Source organism: Acipenser ruthenus, chromosome 19, assembly GCF_902713425.1.
Source record: "Acipenser ruthenus chromosome 19, fAciRut3.2 maternal haplotype, whole genome shotgun sequence".
NCBI classification, from domain to species: Eukaryota; Metazoa; Chordata; class Actinopteri; order Acipenseriformes; family Acipenseridae; genus Acipenser; species Acipenser ruthenus.
In genome coordinates this window covers 12,416,319-12,434,996 of record NC_081207.1, presented here as the reverse complement: position 1 = coordinate 12,434,996, position 18,678 = coordinate 12,416,319, and the positions used below count along the sequence as shown (strand labels likewise).

The 18,678-nt window shown below is 40.2% G+C and overlaps 1 protein-coding gene across 3 annotated transcripts in view; it reads left to right on the top strand.

Moving 5' to 3' along the window:
- The window catches only part of LOC117424698 (integrin beta-4-like), an 84,483-nt gene extending 66,125 nt beyond the window's left edge, over positions 1 to 18,358 (top strand). For 2 of the 3 annotated variants that reach the window (XM_058992481.1, XM_034041332.3), the window contains exons 30-42: positions 2,056 to 2,236; positions 2,975 to 3,112; positions 3,396 to 3,578; positions 3,850 to 3,978; positions 5,515 to 5,736; positions 8,202 to 8,375; positions 9,244 to 9,339; positions 9,653 to 9,802; positions 11,120 to 11,308; positions 14,071 to 14,226; positions 14,906 to 15,070; positions 15,555 to 15,668; positions 16,318 to 18,358. In XM_058992481.1, coding sequence (XP_058848464.1) covers positions 2,056 to 2,236; positions 2,975 to 3,112; positions 3,396 to 3,578; positions 3,850 to 3,978; positions 5,515 to 5,736; positions 8,202 to 8,375; positions 9,244 to 9,339; positions 9,653 to 9,802; positions 11,120 to 11,308; positions 14,071 to 14,226; positions 14,906 to 15,070; positions 15,555 to 15,668; positions 16,318 to 16,454 — 2,034 coding nt within the window. In that variant the 3' untranslated portion in view covers positions 16,455 to 18,358. The other variant, XM_058992482.1, reaches the window with a different exon arrangement.
- The last annotated feature ends 320 nt before the right edge of the window (positions 18,359 to 18,678 follow it).

Sequence of the window (18,678 nt, the reverse complement as noted above, 5' to 3'; positions counted from 1 at the left end):
CAGTACCTGTGGGCGCCCTGACTCAGTCACTTAGCGTTATTATTAATTTTTTCTTATGTATGTAACTGTTTTTTTTAGAATGTATTTGCCCTTAACAATGTCTGATAAGAGCAATGGACTCAAAATGAAACCTAAGCTGTGAACTCTGTCACATGATGAGGGGCTTAACTTCAGGCGATCGTATTTCCGGCTAGGAGTACTGCATACACACACTGAATACATCTTTGGAAAGCCCAGAGTCTGTACTTTTAAACAAGCCAGGTAGGTGCGTAGCCACCAGGGTGGCGGCGCCCCAAAATCAACAGGCTGAGTGTAAAGAGTTCAATAAATGTTTGTCCAATATAACGGGTCATTTTTGTAAAAACATATTATCTGGCCAAAGAGTCAGGAACGTAACCCCAATTTATAACATTGTTCCTATGGGAAAGTGTGCTTCGACTTACAACGCGACTTTCAGGAACCAATTGTATTGTACGTGCGAGGACTGCCTGTATTGATATCGTGCATGTATTTCGATATCGATAATATCGAAGTCTTCCAAAACACAGAAATATAATAACATAATTGCAACATCAAACATATATACATATATAGATGCTAACAGATAATTACATATTAAAAGCAATAACTACTTGTTACTTTGCTTCACAATATTCATAAAGAAAAACATTAAGGTCTTGTTATAATGTTTTACTAATCCATCATCAGTGTAGTACTGTGTCATGCCGAATTTTGCATTATTTTGAAATGTGTTTTGATGTTTTAAAAGTACATCTCACTGGTGGCTCCCGAGTGGCGCATCTGGTAAAGGCACTCCAAGTGGAGTGCAGGATACACCCTATATCCTGGAGGTTGCTGGTTCGAGTCCAGACTATTCTATTGCCGACTGTAGATGGGAGCTCCCAGGGGGCGCAGAGCTGCCCGGAGCTGTGTTGTCCTCCGATGCTGTAGCTCTGAGGTGGCTGCATGGTGAGTCTGCAGTGTGAAAAAAGCGGTCGACTGACGGCACGCACTTTGGAGGACAGCGTGTGTTCATCTTCGCCGCTCCCGAGTCAGCGCGGGTGTGGTAGCAGTGAGCTGAGCCTAAAAATAATTGGATATGCCAAATTGGGAGAAAATAATAAAATAATTGGTGATAACTAAATTTATTTTAAAAAAAAAGTACATCTCATTTTAATACCGAAAGTTCACATTTTAAAAATATATTAATAATCGCATAAGTAATCACACGGACAAAATGCAATGAACCGCTGATGCATGCGCATATCTCCAAATAATGCAGCATGCAAATAGCGTTTGGTACCCAAATACCAATGGAATATCAATAGAATAAAATGGTTAAATGATACTTTAGTGTGTGTTTTGATCATATCAAAATATCAATATTGGTGCCCATCATTAATAATTAGTAAGATAACAAAAACAGACTGTAGTCATGTTTGTCCTAAGCCCATATGGTTTAAATACCGGGCATGGAGGCGACAGAGAAGCCTCTAATACCCCCAGGATCATCGTGGACCATCAGTGAATCAGTCTGATGGCTGTCTCCAGGGGTTCTAGTAATCTGATCAATTGCCTGTCTCTGTTAGTACTAGTGGGACATATTGTATCTAAACAGTAACGTGCAATGTAGAATGTAATGTGGGTATTTGGAACTAATTGTTAAAATTGGAAAGATGTTCTGGTCTCATCCTTATAGCGTAACAAAGTAGTTAATTCCATGTTTACCTTAATTCATAAACCTACACTGGCGACTCTATGGCACCTTACAGACTGGTAACTCTGGTGTGACTCTACAGTGGGAATAACACTTATATCCTGAGCATGTCCCCAAACGGGAACACAGCTATCACTAAACAATCCAAACGCACATGTAGACAGCTGATCCCTCTGTTACAACCAGCTCCCAATCAAGACCATTTTTCCCCTATGGTGGTCATAATACAAGATGCAATACTTTGCTTTTAATAGAATAACCTGCAGTAAACTGCAGAAAAGAATGTCGTGGCAGGTACAGCCTGTTCTGGAGGCTCACGTTGTTTTATTTCTCCACAGGTGAAGTACTGGATCCAGGGAGACTCAGAGTCTGATGCCCAGGTCATTGACTGCAAGGGCCCTCCAGTAGAGCTCAGTAACCTGTACCCGTACTGTGACTATGAGATGCGTACGTGTGCTTACAACTCCATGGGCGAAGGGCACTACTCTGATGTGGTACACTGCTGCACGCTGGAAGATGGTGAGTTAGACATTCTTTAGTACTGGAATGGGTTATCTAATTCTTATTTGCATTGATATTTGCTGATCCGCTTGAGAAAATATTTTGTATTGATAAATTAGTATGTGGTAGCAAGTGAAATACACTGATGTGTGACACTGCAATGCAAACTAAATGCTCAGTACAAGGTTGCAATGGATTGTTTCTTTTTATTATTGGTAATACAGCCTCCCAATCACCTTACATTTGTAAATGTCATGAAAACTCATTCTTTGAAGATAGATGTGCAGCACTGCCAAATCATTTCTGGATTGCATTTAATACATTTAAAATCAAGCACATTAGTAAAGCAATAATAATAATGGTGATCGTGATATTTTGTATTGATACATTCTAAGAGATTACAGCCATAATCTTCTTTACAGTGATAATCTTCAAAGAAGATTTAGGGGGGACATGACAGGACATGACAAGTCTTTAACATTTTAAAAGGAGTTGACATACTTAACCTTAAAAAGTGCCATACAGAAAACAACCCCAGGAGACACAGTTGGAAATTAATTGGAGATAGATTTAGGTCACAGGGAAGGATACACTTCCTCACATAGAGTGGTGATGGCATGGAATGGGCTACCTTAGCATGTTGTTGAAGCTGAATCACTGGGATGCTTCAAGACCCAACTTGACAAAGTTTTGAGATCAACTAGCTACTAGGAACCGCACGGCTTCATCTCGTTTGTAAATGTTCTTCTCCCTCAGTCCCCAGCGAACCAGGACGCCTGGCCTTCAATGTCATCAACTCCACAGTCACACAGCTAAGCTGGGCGGAGCCTGCAGAGACCAATGGGGATATCAAAGCCTACGAGGTCACCTACACGCCCATCACTGAGGACAAAAGTAAGAGAAAAGGTTTTGTCTACAGCTAGCTTAATAATGTCATATTAGTAAGCACAACAAAATGAGCTGATACACAACTGTAATCTATTTTATGAAAGATCCCCAACAGCCATTTACACAAGAGCTATCTGACCACATACTAAGTAACTATGAATTTGTATAGTTTACTGTCTTTGCCTGGCTAGGTAGGGTTTTAGGGATGAGATAGGGGTAGCTGGTTGGGTAATTTGCTATGGAATTTTCTTGTCTACATTCCTAAAGGGAAAGCGTTGCTCTGTTTCAGAGGCCATGGGCCCCACCAAGACAGTACGGATTGACAACCCCAAGAAGAGAGTGATGCTGATTGAAAACCTGGTGGAGTCCCAGACATACCGCTACACTGTACGGGCACGCAACGGGGCAGGCTGGGGGCCTGCGAGAGACGCTACCATCAACCTGGCTACTCAGCCCAAGAGGCCCATGTCAAGTAAGTCACACCCAGCCGCTGGGAAAACACAACTAGAAGCATTTATATGAGTTCTGTCAGGACCTGATTCATGTTTGACTGGGGGAAAAAACTATTGGCACAGTAAACTATTGTTTTTAACAAGAGATCCATGCATGGAATAATGAGAATTTCAGTTCATGGATCCTTCAAGAACATTCAGAATCTCCTAGGGGTGAATAGTGTTTTAGCAAAGGTCTTGTGTTCTCATCCCCAGTGTTGCTTACGTTCTTGTGCTCTCTCTTCCCCTCAGTCCCTATTATCCCAGACATCCCCATTATTGATGCCGAGGCCGGGGAGAGCTATGACAGCTTCTTGATGTACAGCGCTGACGTCATGCTGTCTCCAATGGGCAGTAAGCTCCCCAGTGTATCCGACAAAGGTGAGTAATCTAGCATGTTGGAAAATTCATTAAATGAATGGTCACAGCTCTAAGACAAACCGCAGAGGGTGTGGGTGTGGGTGTCTGCTTTTTCTTTTGTTAGACATTGCTTTCAAGTTTCAGTTGATGGCTCTTTTGATTTACTCTTTTGGAATTACTAATTTGACAAGGTATTCCTGGAAATATAGTGCCTTCATCTCATCATTATCAGCACTGATCCTGCAGCAAGGTGGAGCTGCTGTGCCCTCTACTCTACACTGTTTTCTCTTGCCTTGGCTTGCTGGGAATAGAGGGGTTGTTTCTCTTCTAAGTTGAGAAGGTGCTCCCTATGATGCCTAGCTTTATGGTGCAGGAAGCAGTACCGACACTAGCAGCGCTCCAGATAAGGTTTTGAGTCAATTTAGACACTATGTGAGTAAAATGTATTTTGGATGAGTAAAATTCCTTGCAGTCATGAATACTTCCAATAAATACTGTACATATGTTAATGCTAACTTATGGGGTATGCATTAACTACAACTACAACATCCCGAATCTCTCCATACACGGAATATTGTATTTATTATATAGATTTAACTTCCAGCAATTCAGTTGACAGATAGGTACATTGGTAGGTTAGGTTGAGGGAGACTAGACGGCGATGAGAAATCCAGAATCCAAAATCAAGAATCCAGTCACTTATTTACCAGTCAAGTAAGTGGATTCAACTGCAAGTGAGTGGATTCAATTGTCCTTTTTATTGAAAACCCAGACTCCTGTTTCTGGCAATTGCCAGACAGCCTACAATTGCTGTCCCTTCATTTTTGTGATCCATTCTCTAGCTACCGCATACAGTATATTCACAATTCACCATTGAGATGCTGGAACCAACGAAGTACAAGAAGCTTGATAACGTGTAAACTCGGGCTGTACAGAAAAATTGCTATGCATATTCGTTTCACATTAAATTTAAATTACACAGCTTATCTGGTGAGCTGAACATTAGCGCATGAATTGTTCTGAAAGGCATGAAATGGAAGTTTGTCCAGCTGGTGGGTGAAGACTTGGACCTGCGGAACGTTTCCTGGAGGTTGCCGGCTGACGTGATCCCGCGACCGCCCAGTTCAGATGTAGAGAGCAGTGCCAGCGGGGAACTGGAGGCTAGTCGTCTGAATGCCAGGGCAGCCCCTACGTCTGGCTGGACTAGCAGGACTGCGGGCACAGGCCCCCAGGAAGGTGAAGACCTCCTGGTAGCAGCATGTGTCCCCCCGAACTCAACCCAGCCATGCTCAGCTCCCAGCCGTGCAGAGCTCCAGTCCCTGCACACTCCCACACTGTCTAAAAGCTCTACTTTTCTCTTACCAAACTTGGTTGCTGATACATGTTGACAAGAGCTCTGCTGGCATCAACTGAGGCGTAAAACAGCAGTTGATGACCCGTCTGTGTGTGTCTTTTTTTTCTTTCTGGTGTACGTCTAGGGAACCTTGGGCACAGCTTGGGAAAACACAGATTTCTGAGACTTCAGTGAGCAGCTTCTTGTTCCCGATTGTCTTGCAGATCAGTTCACGAATGACAAGTGGGATCAAAGCTACCTCTACCAGGGAGGAGGTGGCTCCCTCTCTCGGACAACAACCACAAGCTACAACCAGTTGAGTCCCAACAGGCAGCTAAGTCCTAACAGCCAGATGAGTTTGAACAGCCAGTTCGAGACCCGCACCATTGGAGGAGGGGGGTCTACCATGACCAAGGAGTACCACACAACTCTAATGCCTGGACAAGGTTAGTACACTTTATTTTGTGTTGGTAACAATACTTGATGACCTCAATTGCCACATCTTCATAACGCATCCCAGTGTAATAAGATGGATTTGCAGCTATTATTAAGAGTTATACAGTGCTCCCTTTATAAGCTGGCCGTTTATACCACAGAACCCGTTATAAGACGTCATGGTCATTCCTCTTTTTAACAGTACATTCTTTTCAACTATTACCAGGATCTTTCACCAGTGTTTCTGGTTTCATGGTAGATCTTCTTTTAAATGATTGCATGTACAGTATGCATCCCTTTTAATTTAGTGTATACATGCTCATATTGAAGTCAATAATTAATAAAATACACCTAAACATAAACATTAACCTGCTATGGAGATTGTTCAAAATTTTATAACCACAGCTCTCCAGCATCCCAGCAGTCCGTCAATATTAGTAATGGCTTATATTGTACAACAATCCATTACATTACCTCTGGAATGAAGGCACTTAAATGCATAATAGACAAATTCCACATTAGCCTTTTACTCGCCATCAATATAGAAGCGGTTGCTTGCAAGGGCTTAGCATTCCATGTAGAAGCTGTTAGTAGAATAATAAAATAGCTTAATGTTTGCTTGACAGAAATAGATGAACATACACAGAATGGTGAGGGCATGGAATGGGCTACCTAGTCATGCTGATGAGACCCAACTTGATTAATCAGCTACTACGAACCGGACGAGACCCAACGCTTGACCTAATCATTTCTTGTTGGTTACTGTGGGAGGATGTGGGGTTCACTGAACACACCGGAGACAGAATGTTTATTTGAGACCACCTCACTGGCATCCAATTTTTATTTGATGGCACAAGGGGCCACTGTTGCACCGTGGAAGAACAATACCAGCAATGGTAAAGTTTGTCTCCACAGCAGATTGATTGAAATACCAATGATGGTAAGTTTCTCTAGTCAGTCCAGTTATGGTGCACACGCAGGTACTGAAATAATATTCAAAAACAGAAGGTGAAAGAAAAAAGGAAAATAAAACACAGTAACAAAACTACAAACAAAAAGTTCTGCTTCTTGCAGCGTCCCAAAGCCACTGCTCTCCGGTGCGGCTCAGGTTTCAGAGATATTTTGCTATTCCACTGGGCAGCAGTGTGGAGTAGTGGTTAAGGCTCTGGACTCTTGAGAGTTGTGGGTTGAATCCTAGGTGGGGGTCACTGCTGCTGTACCCTTGAGCAAGGTACTTTACCTAGATTGCTCCAGTAAAAAAAAAACTGTATAAATGGGTAATTGTATGTAAAAATAATGTGATATCTTGTAAGTTGCCCTGGATAAGGGTGTCTGCTAAGAAATAAATAGTAATATTCCCTTACGGGGAATCACAGGGTTGCCCAGGATTCCCCAGCTGAACTACAATAACATCCCAGTATGGGAATGTGAAAATTAATTGGTAATATCCCGGCTGTCTTCTTTAGCCGGGCTTGCCTGCCCCTTTCTCTTGCTCCAGACTGGCGTTCTTTTCTTTACTCTAGGTTTACAAATCCAGCTCCTGCTGTTGTCTCTCCTAGAAGGGCAAGAGCGAAGGAACATCAAAGTGTCACTTTTATTGGTCAAGCGACCCCCCCCAAGACCCGCCTCCCGACCACTCAGAGAAAGAGAGAGGCGACACACCCTCACCCAACCTCTCTGTGTCATTGCTATGATTGGCAGGCGGATCCCACGGGGCTCCCAACCCCTCCCCTGCAGGATCATACATGCGCCTGATAGCCAGCACAGGACTCCCCTATCACAGTTACTGATTTAGCAGCAGATATATTTAACAGTTCAGTTTTACTGCAGACAGCAGCCAATAGGCAGAGAGATTTTACAGTGAAAAAGACTAAGAATGCGCTGGACGGATATTGAACATTATAGTCTTATAAACCAGCAGAACCAACACAGCTACCACCACTGACCAGATTAAAACCAGGGCAGACCTTTACTGATAGAGTAAAACCTGTCTAATCTGGCATTGCTGGGGGGTGCAAAATTGTGCCGTTTTGTGCAGTGTGCTGGTTTACACAGGCACAGTAAAATCTTATACTGTTCCTAAAAAAAGGTAGAAATTACCACTTCAAAAAGTTTTTATTTGACCTTCTCCATTATGTAAACAAGGATTTTACTGTAGATGTACCTGCGGGCACCATTAGAGTTACATTGATTTCAGACAGGTACTGAATTGTAGAGAGTATCACACCATTATTTTCAATAAGGATTTGGTTTGAAACTCAAAAATTATGCCGAATTATACAGAATGCTGGTTGGTAGGGGGGCTGGATTAGGCAGTTTTTTCTGTACTTCAAACAGACAGACAATTGAACACAAGTGCTACTTCTCAATACCAGCCCTGAGTGCGTCGCCATGTGAAATGCCTGGAGTGTGTGTGTGTGTGTGTGTGCTGCCACTTCGCCTTATTAGCTCTCTTGTGTCTCACCGTCTCATCCAGAGGTCACAGGGAGGTCACACTCCCACAGAGAAGAGGATACTGGGAGGAGTGATTTCAAGACAGACGAAGTGGTTCTCAGGAAGCGCACGGAGATGAAGGGTTACTATGGAGACGATGGCGTGCGGGATTCTATTGTCATGGCCGATGAACCGAGTGGTTTCTCTGAGAGTCTAGGTATCAGACGATAACAAAGATGGGATTGCATGCCTTTACAGTTACTGTTACTTCTTTCTGTTACAGAACCTCCGTAATTTCGTTAACCCCCGCAGTCTGTCAAGTCCTTACCTTTCTGGGAATGTCAACAGATACACACCCATTTTAAACAGCAGAGCAGCTCTAGTTTCAATGTTGTCAAGTATTCAAAGCAACATGAACACAAATGAATGTGCTATAAAACTAATGTTTATTATATAAAAAAAATATCTTTATTATGTGCTCAGATTTGTTTTTTGAGGACATACAATAATCAGAACATGGGATGGCCTTTTAAATCATGTTTCTAGTATTCCCTTTGTGTTAGACCTGTCACAAAGCTCCACTGGTTTGCACGACTGCACTCTTAACAACCATCAGAGGTCAATCTGCCTCCTATTATGACATGTAAAATCTGTCTGCAGATTGTTAACAGTAAAGCTCTGTCATAAACCATATTTAAATACTGCTCTTCCATATGGAAAACTAAAATATAATAATATTTTATTTGATACTGCCTGACAAACCATTTCCACTCGTTAAAGAAATAAGGTTTTAAAATCCAGTTCCTTGCCTCTTATTAGAACTGACAAAATTAGCCACTTTTTCTTCTTTGGAAGATCTTTTGGGTTTGCATTTTATACTTAAATTTGAAATATGCAAATATTGCTTTATGGATGTAAAGTATCTGCTGCTTCATGGTAGCCAATCTTGTTGTAGTTCAGGCGCCTTCTAATGATTTTGTGTTAGGCGCCTTCTAATGATTTTGTGTCAGTGATGGTGTTATCCAGTTCTACCCCTAGATCGAGGGGAATCACTGTTAATCAAGATGCTTTGCTGTTGCCTCTAGGAGTTTCTGGGTACAGCAAGAAGGTGGTAAACTATAACATCTCTCACAGCATGAGGGACCAGACCCAGTCAGAGAACCTGGACATGGTGCTGCAGGGTGAGTGAGGAGAGAGGGGGGTGACCTTGGAGAGAAGAGAGTGAGAGTGAGGAGAGGGGAGTGAGAAGAGGGGAATGAAGAGGGAGGGGGAGAGGGGAGGGGGAGTGAGGATAAAGAAGGGAGAGGAGAGGGGGAGTGAGGAGGGGAGAGGGGAGGGGGAGTGAGGAGAGAGAGAGGAAGAGGCGTGCGTACAATGTGCTCCTCAAACTAGACATGTTTTTGCTGGAGGAGTGAGGAGAGAATGTGGGGATAGATAATAGATACACAGTCTATGAGAGTATCTTTCAAGCTCACAGTTCCCCTGTGCCTGCAGACCCTAGACTGCCCCCTGGTGTTCCGGACACGCCCACACGCCTGGTCTTCTCTGCACTGGGCCCCACCTCCCTGAAGGTGAGCTGGCAGGAGCCTTACTGTGAGAAGGAGGTTCAGGGATACTGCATCCTCTACCAGCTCCTCAACGGAGGTCAGTGGCTCTGCATCACACACTGCATTCAATCAATGACACTTTATTGCCTGTGTTAACTAGTACAATATGTCAAGCTTTTCAGGATTTAATTTGTGGTTTCATCCACACTTCTATTCTTCTGCACTGGTGTATATCATTTTGTTTGCTGTACCCTTAAGTTCAGTTACACCCCTGGGAATTATGCATTGATTATGTGGTATATAGGTACAAGTATGTGCAAACTAACACAATTATTGTGCAGTTGTATTGGGTTCTTCTCTCATACTGCATATCAAAATACTAGCACCTAAGTAAAAAAAAAAAAAAAAAAAGTATCATTAAGTAGAAACCAATGGAATTTTTTTTAACAAAGTCTTTCTAAATTCAAAGTTTGAAATAAAAGAACTGCAGCTCTTTTAGTTTGTCTTCCAAAAAATGCCTCCGATCGGAGAGGACGAGATTATACAGCGAGTTACTGCGCTCCGCATCAGCAGTATTTGTAACAGCTTTTATGTAGGATGATGACCAAAACAAGTCGATGTCTTCAAATACCTGTCCAAGAAAATCTTTTACCTCTGTTTGCTTATATATTTGTAACATGGGACCTTTGTCGTGGCATTTTCTGGCAAAATTGATCAATGCTCCCTTGACCCTCAGCGTGAGCTGACATTATGTCCTGTCCTTTTCTGTTGACGGTGATATTATGTAATATTATGCGCCTATGCGTGGTGATATGTGCGTGTAATTGCATAATTCCCCGGGGTGTATTCAGTTCTGCCTGCCTGTCACAGACAAAGTGCCTTTATATTAGTGAGCGCTAGCACCAGCCAGTGCACAGGCAGCATATTGCCAGCAAAACTTGATCTAAAGCAGATCATTAGATAGCACTGGCTCTAGAAAAAAATCAACACTGACTTATGAAAAAAAGAAAAAGAGATTACTTGTCCAAGGCTTGTAGTTGTTTTTGTTTTTTTAAAAAAAACAAGAAATGATCCTGATATTTAACTTACATGTATCTATTTTTTAAATAAAAGTTGCACTGATTCCCCACAGTGAAATGGAATGTGGAATATCTACACAACAGACACCTGATCAAATACATATTTGATAAACTTGTATGTTCACATTCAAACTGGTGACGCTCATCTTCTGATGCCGTCAAGGAAGTTATCAGAAACGTTTTTGTGTGGAACCCATCTAATGATTCTTAATTTAAACTCCAGAGGATTCCTCATGAGAACAGAAGAATTTTGTAACATGTCATTGTTCATTGTTACACCAACCATCTTCAGAAGGTCCCAGCAGCTGAATTGACAGCAGTATGATTTCTTTCAGGTGACGTGAAGCGAATCAACATCCCAAACCCTGCTGAGAACTCAGTGGTGGTGAAGGAGCTGCTGCCAAACCACTCGTACATTTTCAAGGTGAAGGCCCACAGTGAGGAGGGCTGGGGCCCAGAGCGAGAGGGGGTTATCACCATCGAGTCACTGGTGGACCCCAAGAGCCCCCTGAGCCCTGTGCCAGGTAACTGTAGCAACACCCAGCCCCTACTCCGGGACAGGAGCAACCAAGACTGAGTAACTATAGCACCACCCAGCCCATACCCCGGGAACAGGGGCAACCAGTGAACTAGGAAATGATACATCTTCTGCCTGCTGCCCTTGCAGCGACTTGTAATTCTGAACGTATTTATTATTAGTAGAATTGTAAAAGAGGAAAAAATAATGGCCCATCCTAATATTAAAAAAATACAAGTACATTTTAATGGAATAATAAAATTAGGACACCCCCTAAGTGGCTGACTTGGTAAAAGTCTTATAGTTCGGAGTGCAGTGTTGTGGCTGTGTAGCGGTGGCTAAAAGATATGCGTTTAAAATGAAAGGGACTGTACCTTTAATGATCCTCCCGGCTCCACCCCCTAGAGTGCAGAGGACAGCCTACCAGCACAAGGGCTGTGTGTGTGGGTGCGCTCTCTCTTCCTGATTCAGATGACAAGCAGTGCAGTGCAGGAGAGCCAGTCACAGAGACCATGTAAAACCCGACAAACTCAGCTAAAGTTTATCAAGCACCCCAAAAGGAAGCTAGGAAGGTTCCAGAGACAACTGTAACTAAATAAACCAGGAGTTGAGAAAGACAGTTTGCTATATTTAAAAAAGCCTTAAACTAAAACTTTCAATGAGCTCATGGACTGTTGTGACTGTGAATTAACTGCGTTCTACACTGGAAGAATCCTAAATCTGGACTTAGTGAAATTACAGAGACTGAACTGATTTTATTTAAAGGTTATGTGGTTATTTGCAAACGTTTTGTGTTGTGTAAAGTATAGGTTACATAGACTGATTCTAGTAAGCAGTGTCTTTTTTTGTTTAGTTTTATTTTAGAATTATTAAAAGAGCAGTTTTGCTGTAAAGTTCTAAATAAAATTAAGAAATAATTATCAAGGGCAGAAGCAAGTTGGAAACAGTCTAAACAAGTGAAACTTACTGTAATTATTATTATTAATTGTTTATTTAGCATATGCCTTTATCCAAGGCGACTTACATAGACTAGGGTGTGTGAACTATGCATCAGCTGCAGAGTCACTTACAACTACGTCCCACCCGAAAGACAGAGCACAAGGAGGTTAAGTGACTTACTCAGGGTCACACAATGAGTCAGTAACTGAGGTGGGATTTGAACCAGGGACCTCCTGGTTACAAGCCCATTTCTTTAATCACTGGACCACACAGCCTCCTAATTGCTCTTTCAATGATAAGGATTACTGGGGATATCAGCGCACTGAATAGGTTACTGGGATTTTATGGGGTTAATGTCTCACAATGAAATTAAGGGCCGGACCAAATCAAAGTTAGCACTTAGCGAACGAGGACACGAAAGCATTTGCGGTAACAAAACACAAGAAAAATTCCAAGCGAAATCTTGCGGAACCAAAACAAGCCCTTTTCGCCCTTCAAAAAGCAGCTATCGCTTGTTGACTACAACAAGTGGGTTGAGAAGGGGGAGTGGTTTGCTATCGCCCGATCAAATCTACTCCAGCTATAAATCACATCGCAAGACTTTTGCAGGACCAGATTTTATAGTCAACTTCAAACTTGTCGAAAGCTATCGCATATTAAGCAAATAGTAAAAAAATAGCACTAAACATCCTGATATTTGAAAAAAACAAAACAGTAAATGTCTCAAGACGCTCCACTGACCTCATATATCGAACACTTGCACACAACACTGAATAATTTTAAATTAATAATTTACAGTATAAAATATTAGTAATGTATTCCTATTATCATAATATATGTTGTGTTTGTTGCACCCTTAAACGAAACACACACAAAACTTTAGTCTATTTTTTTGCCACAGTTTGAGTTAAGTGTTTAATAAAGCAATACGTATTTTCCTTTAATACATGCAAACAACAATCTCTTTTCTACTCACGGAGAGGTTTGCTTGAAGCGGTATCTCTTTCAGTGATGGTAAAGCTTTTTCGATATATTTTCTTTTATTTCTTATCTTTGAAGTAAGCTGCAACTACGGACGGTACACTTTTTTTAAGTCCATGGACATATTCACACGTCATCTGTGACGTCACCTTCCTCTGTTCAAATTATTCATTTCTTAAAGGCACAGTGCTCCATTACATTGAACTTCGATCAAACTCAAAACTAACAAATGTAAACAAACTAGAATACTAATAAAGAACGTATTAATATTTTAACAACTTTAAAGATATTAACTTTTAGTTTTAAACATTTGGTTACTCTCGTAAAGTACTTCAACATGTTGGCCTACACAGAAACATTATGAGGCCCAAATTCTCGGCATGCAAGAACAAGCCCACCATTCCAGTACAAGGGAGCACAATTTGGCTATACCGTGTCAGCATGCCAAGCGGTCCCCTCGAAATGTATAAATCCGTGTAGATAACAAAATTAAGTAATACCTATAAAGTTCATCTCAGAAGCATCAAGATTAAGTTTTTAAATTTGCTTTGGGTTTTCGACAGAATTATTATTAATAATAATATTATTATTAATAATAATAATAATAATAATAATAATAATAATAATAATAATAATAATAATAATAATAAAATACAACTACCCGATTACAAATACAAATAAATACATTACAAATATAAACACCTGCAAATAATAAATAAATAATAAGTATTATACCTTTCAGAATCAGACTAATCTAAAGGCTTGTTTAAGGCCTGTAGCATTATGAATTCATAACTCATGTTGGTTTTCTTTCAAGCTCATCTTTACCCGTCTTCCTCTCCCCTGCAGGCTCTCCCTTCACTCTGAGCACTCCGAGTGCCCCTGGACCGCTGGTCTTCACTGCCCTGAGTCCCGAAGAGCTGCAACTGAGCTGGAACAAGCCACGCAAACCCAACGGAGACATCCTGGGCTACATGGTGACCTGTGAGCAGCTCCACGGCGGAGGTAAATAAGCTGCTTTTGATATGTCGGGACAAAGGGCCTCAAGTCAACTCTTGTCTGTCTGTTAAGTTCTGAAAAGTGTATTAAAACTGTTATTTAAAACTTATTTTTTAAACTAGGCAAAAGAGCACTGAGTGGATGATTTAAAATTGTAAAAAAAGTGAATTTTGAATACACAATTTAACTAATGTTGTGTACATATTTACCAAAGTCCCTATAGCAGAGACATGCTGTTGTCCCGAGCTGTAGGAAAATACTATTTTACTAACAAAGGAAAGTAAGTTTAGTTTATGAAAACAAAATAGCTGACTGAATAGTAGCAAAGACATTTTAAAAAATATAGTGTTTTAAACAAGCTGCAAAAAACAGCTTCAGTATGTTGCTCATTAAACATGTCATGCTTAAATACAGTATTGATTTTTTTTTTTTTTTGCATTTTTGCTGTACTTGTAGTCTTTTCTAAATTAAGAGCCTTGAATGGGAACATCCACTTACAAATGAAAAATGCAATATTGGGGAGGAGTCGGACATCTTTGCCTTTTATTTTAAGTGATTGGACTATTGATATGTGCTTTATAATGAACGAACATGGTAAATACACTGTTATTTAAGAAAATCATGACACAGGTAGTGTCTTGTCCCCTGCGTTGCACACAAGCTTGTCTTCTCTTCTGTGTACCAGGAGAGGTGCGCTCCTTCCAGGTGAATGGGGACAGCTCTGAGACCACCCTGACCGTCCCTAACCTGAATGAAAATGTGCCCTACAAGTTCAAAGTTCAGGCCAAGACCACCCAGGGCTTTGGGCCTGAGAGGGAGGGCATCATCACCATTGAGTCACAGGACGGAGGTACGCTCTCTCACCCTTGCCTTGTCTCTCTCCAGCTCTGTTGCTTTTTCCTCGGGCTATGAGGCAGCACTGCCTGAGAATTCTCTATTGGTTTACACTGTTGGTAATCCTGGTTAGCTGGGTCAGCAGTATAACATTTCAATATAGCATTATATAAGACTATATATCCTTAATATATAGAATAGATATGTTGTCAGTCAATTTGAATGCAAAATCATTTCCATCTGATACAAGCTAACTATAGTGTGTAATTATGCTTATTTCAATATATATTATGAAAATATTGTACAGGGTTCTATGTAAGATGCAAGCTGATTTTCACCCACTCTCACCTCTCGTGGGCTGGGTATCAGCATATATTGATATTGTGTATGATATTCTATACATAGCAGTAATATCATTGATGAGATCTTATTGTGTCTTATGCACTTACAAGCCAATGCATGGCATCACAGTTCCTGATCGGAGTCTCTTTTCCATTTAGCAAACTTCTCCCAGTTTGGTAACCAGCAGATGATGAGAAGGGAAGTATACAACCTTCCTGGGGAGCTCACCACAAAGACTACCCACACAACATTCAATGACCCCTATTTTTCAGGTAACAAATAATGAATGTTGATTCAGCCGTGTTTTATTGTGTTGGTGGGGCTAAGATAACGAGTTGTAGTCTTATATAGCCTGCTACTTTTCATTTGGTGTTGGTGTTGTAAGAGACCCCTCGCTGTCAGCAACCAGACAGTGCAGGGAAGCAATCAAAAAGGCAAACTGTGTGCAATTCTGGCCACCACAGCATCAAAGGGACATTGTGACCCTGGAGAGAGACCAAAGAAGAGCAATCAGACTAATCCCAGGGTTTAAAGGACTGAGCTAGAGATAGGCTGAAAGAACTGAATCTATTTAGCCTGAAACAAAGACAAATTAGGGGGGCAAATTTAAAATCTTAAAAGGAGTTGACAAAGTTAACCAATACATAAATGGCTGCACAGACCAGAGGACCCAGTTGGAAATTAAGGGGAGATAGATTTAAGACAGAGTGAGGAGATACTTCCTCACGCAGTGAGGGCATAGAATGGATTACCTAATAATGTTGTTGATGCTGAATCACCTGGATCCTTTGAGACCCAACTTGATAAAGTTTTGATATCTATCAGGTACTACAAACCGGGCAAGCCTAGATGGGTCAAATGGTCTCCTCTCATTCATAAATGTTCTTATGTTCTTCTGTACTTCTGTTGCTCCTCCTGCAGATGGAGGTATGATCACCACACAACACATGTCTGGGGGAACTGTCACCCGGCAAGTCACCAAAGAAATCGTCAGCAGCATGACCATGATGTCTGGAGGCACCGTCACCAAAAAGATAGAGAAGTTCTACGAGGCTTGAGGCTCCTTCAGCTTTATGGAACCTTCTCGATTAGAGATATCTGTTTGTTTTTATTACTTTGTTGCTGATGCCAATTACAGACGTATCAAAGTTGATAATAATAATCTGTTATATAATGTAGTTTTCAGCATTGCTCAGCAATGTGAATTTTTTAAAATCCTGTTTAACTGCCTTTTGAAAATCTAGTGGATTATCTCATCACAAACTGCACTAAGAGGTAAACCAAAGGACATTACAAACATGGTTTTCAGGACAGGTGTTTCCTTCTTTGATCCAAGAAATGCATTGCAATGATGCAAGGTTTGTGAATGTTACTCAGTGTTGCCCTTTTTTGCATTTGTAGTCTCTTTAGCACATTAACCTTTTCATGAACCAATTAATGTATGTATCCTTTAACTTTTGAAAACATATTTGGTACTTTAATCATTAAAAAAAACAACACTGATGTGCAAACCAGTCATTTTAAATATTCAATTTGCTTTGCACTAATGTGCACTAGTTTGAAAAGCATTTAAAAAACAGGTTGAGAAGAAACTAAAAATTACATAGGTTGAAGGTAAACCCAATAGTTTTCAAAGACATTGCCCAATAGGTAGAACCCACAGCCAATACAAATGTGTAAATGATAAATGTATATTGCTGCCTTTAATGTATTTTTGTAGCCTAAAACATGAAAGTTATTATCAGATTATCAATTATATTAACTGCTGTAGTACATCATATTTACTGTGACTGGGCTTGGCAGATCCTGTAAGATCACTTTATATAAAGAGGCTATTAAAAAAAAAAAAATACAATAAAATAAGAAATGTATATAATTATTTTTAATATAACAAGAAATCCAAATGGTCTTCATTAAAGAAAATGAAATCTCAAAACTAAACAAAATTCTATCTTTGGAAGACAAAACATTCTATGTACCAAATATGCCTATTTTAGATCATATTGAATTAACACATTTAATAGGTGATTTTAAATATTCATACTAGTGAAAGGTCATGGATGGGGAGGTATTTTCAAAAGCCCATCCTAATTTTATGCAATTAAAAAAAAAAAGAAAAAGAAATATATATATATATATATATATATATATATATATATATATATATATATATATATATATATATATTTCAAAGCAATTCCCCGAAACGACCATTTAAAAAGCCAAATGTTCTGTTTTTTAGACAGTAGACATGTGGTGGTGTTACAGCTTTTTGAGAATACCCCAGGTGTATATACAGTACAAGTCTTATAGAATGATGTACAGAAAGATTTCAAGGCCGAATACTCTTTTGTAATAGATTTCTGCTTTGGACGATTGCATCTGTGGGTTATTTGGGGACTGAACAGAATGGCAAATAGCACGAGAGGTAACTTATTTTTTAAAGTCAATATTTTGGACTAATACTAATAATGTTTTATATTATGTAATGTTTCGGTGCAGTAGTTTATAACTCTACCACAAAGCGTCTGATAATATGATGAGTCTGTGTGCACTTTGGTGTTACTGCATGAAGTACCTCTGAGAGGTCCATACGGGTACATGGGAAGTCGTCTTGAGGAAGGGAATGCAATTTAAAAGTTTAAAAAAGTGGTCAATATAAAAAAATAAAAATAAAATAACACACACCTTACGTAAACAGTTGCAGCAACACATGGGAACATGTAACACAATAAAATAAAAAGGTCCTTATGTACCCTTAAACCTGGTTAAATGTTTCAGACCTAAGATTGTGTGTATTTTGGGAAGTTTTTAACAAATGTGTAAAATCTTCCAGGACTGTCTTCATAACTATTGTTTTTACTAAAATATATTTTCTCTTCATATCCACTGGTTTTATACACAATGTTTTCTACGAGCATGTTCTACATGTATTGCACTTAATAAACATTTACTGTATTTAGACTGGCTTTGGGTTATTTTCTCTCAACTTCATAGTGATGCTGCAAAAAGGCCCTAGGCATTGAACAGTCAATTTGTTTCCTCTATGGGCCATCTTTAGAATTGCATAGCAAGATGAAGGCCATGTTTAATGGAAAATTAAATTACAGTGTAAAGCTTATAATTAAAAGGTGTGGGAAAGTAATATAGCAATAATGTCACTTTCTGAGGGCCTGGTGTTGCTTATGGGCCAAGGTCTTGTTATTGGCCTGTAGGGGTGGTTGGACACGAAGCCTCAAGGTCATCACTGCTTCAGTAATTTAATGAGCCATTAAAATACAA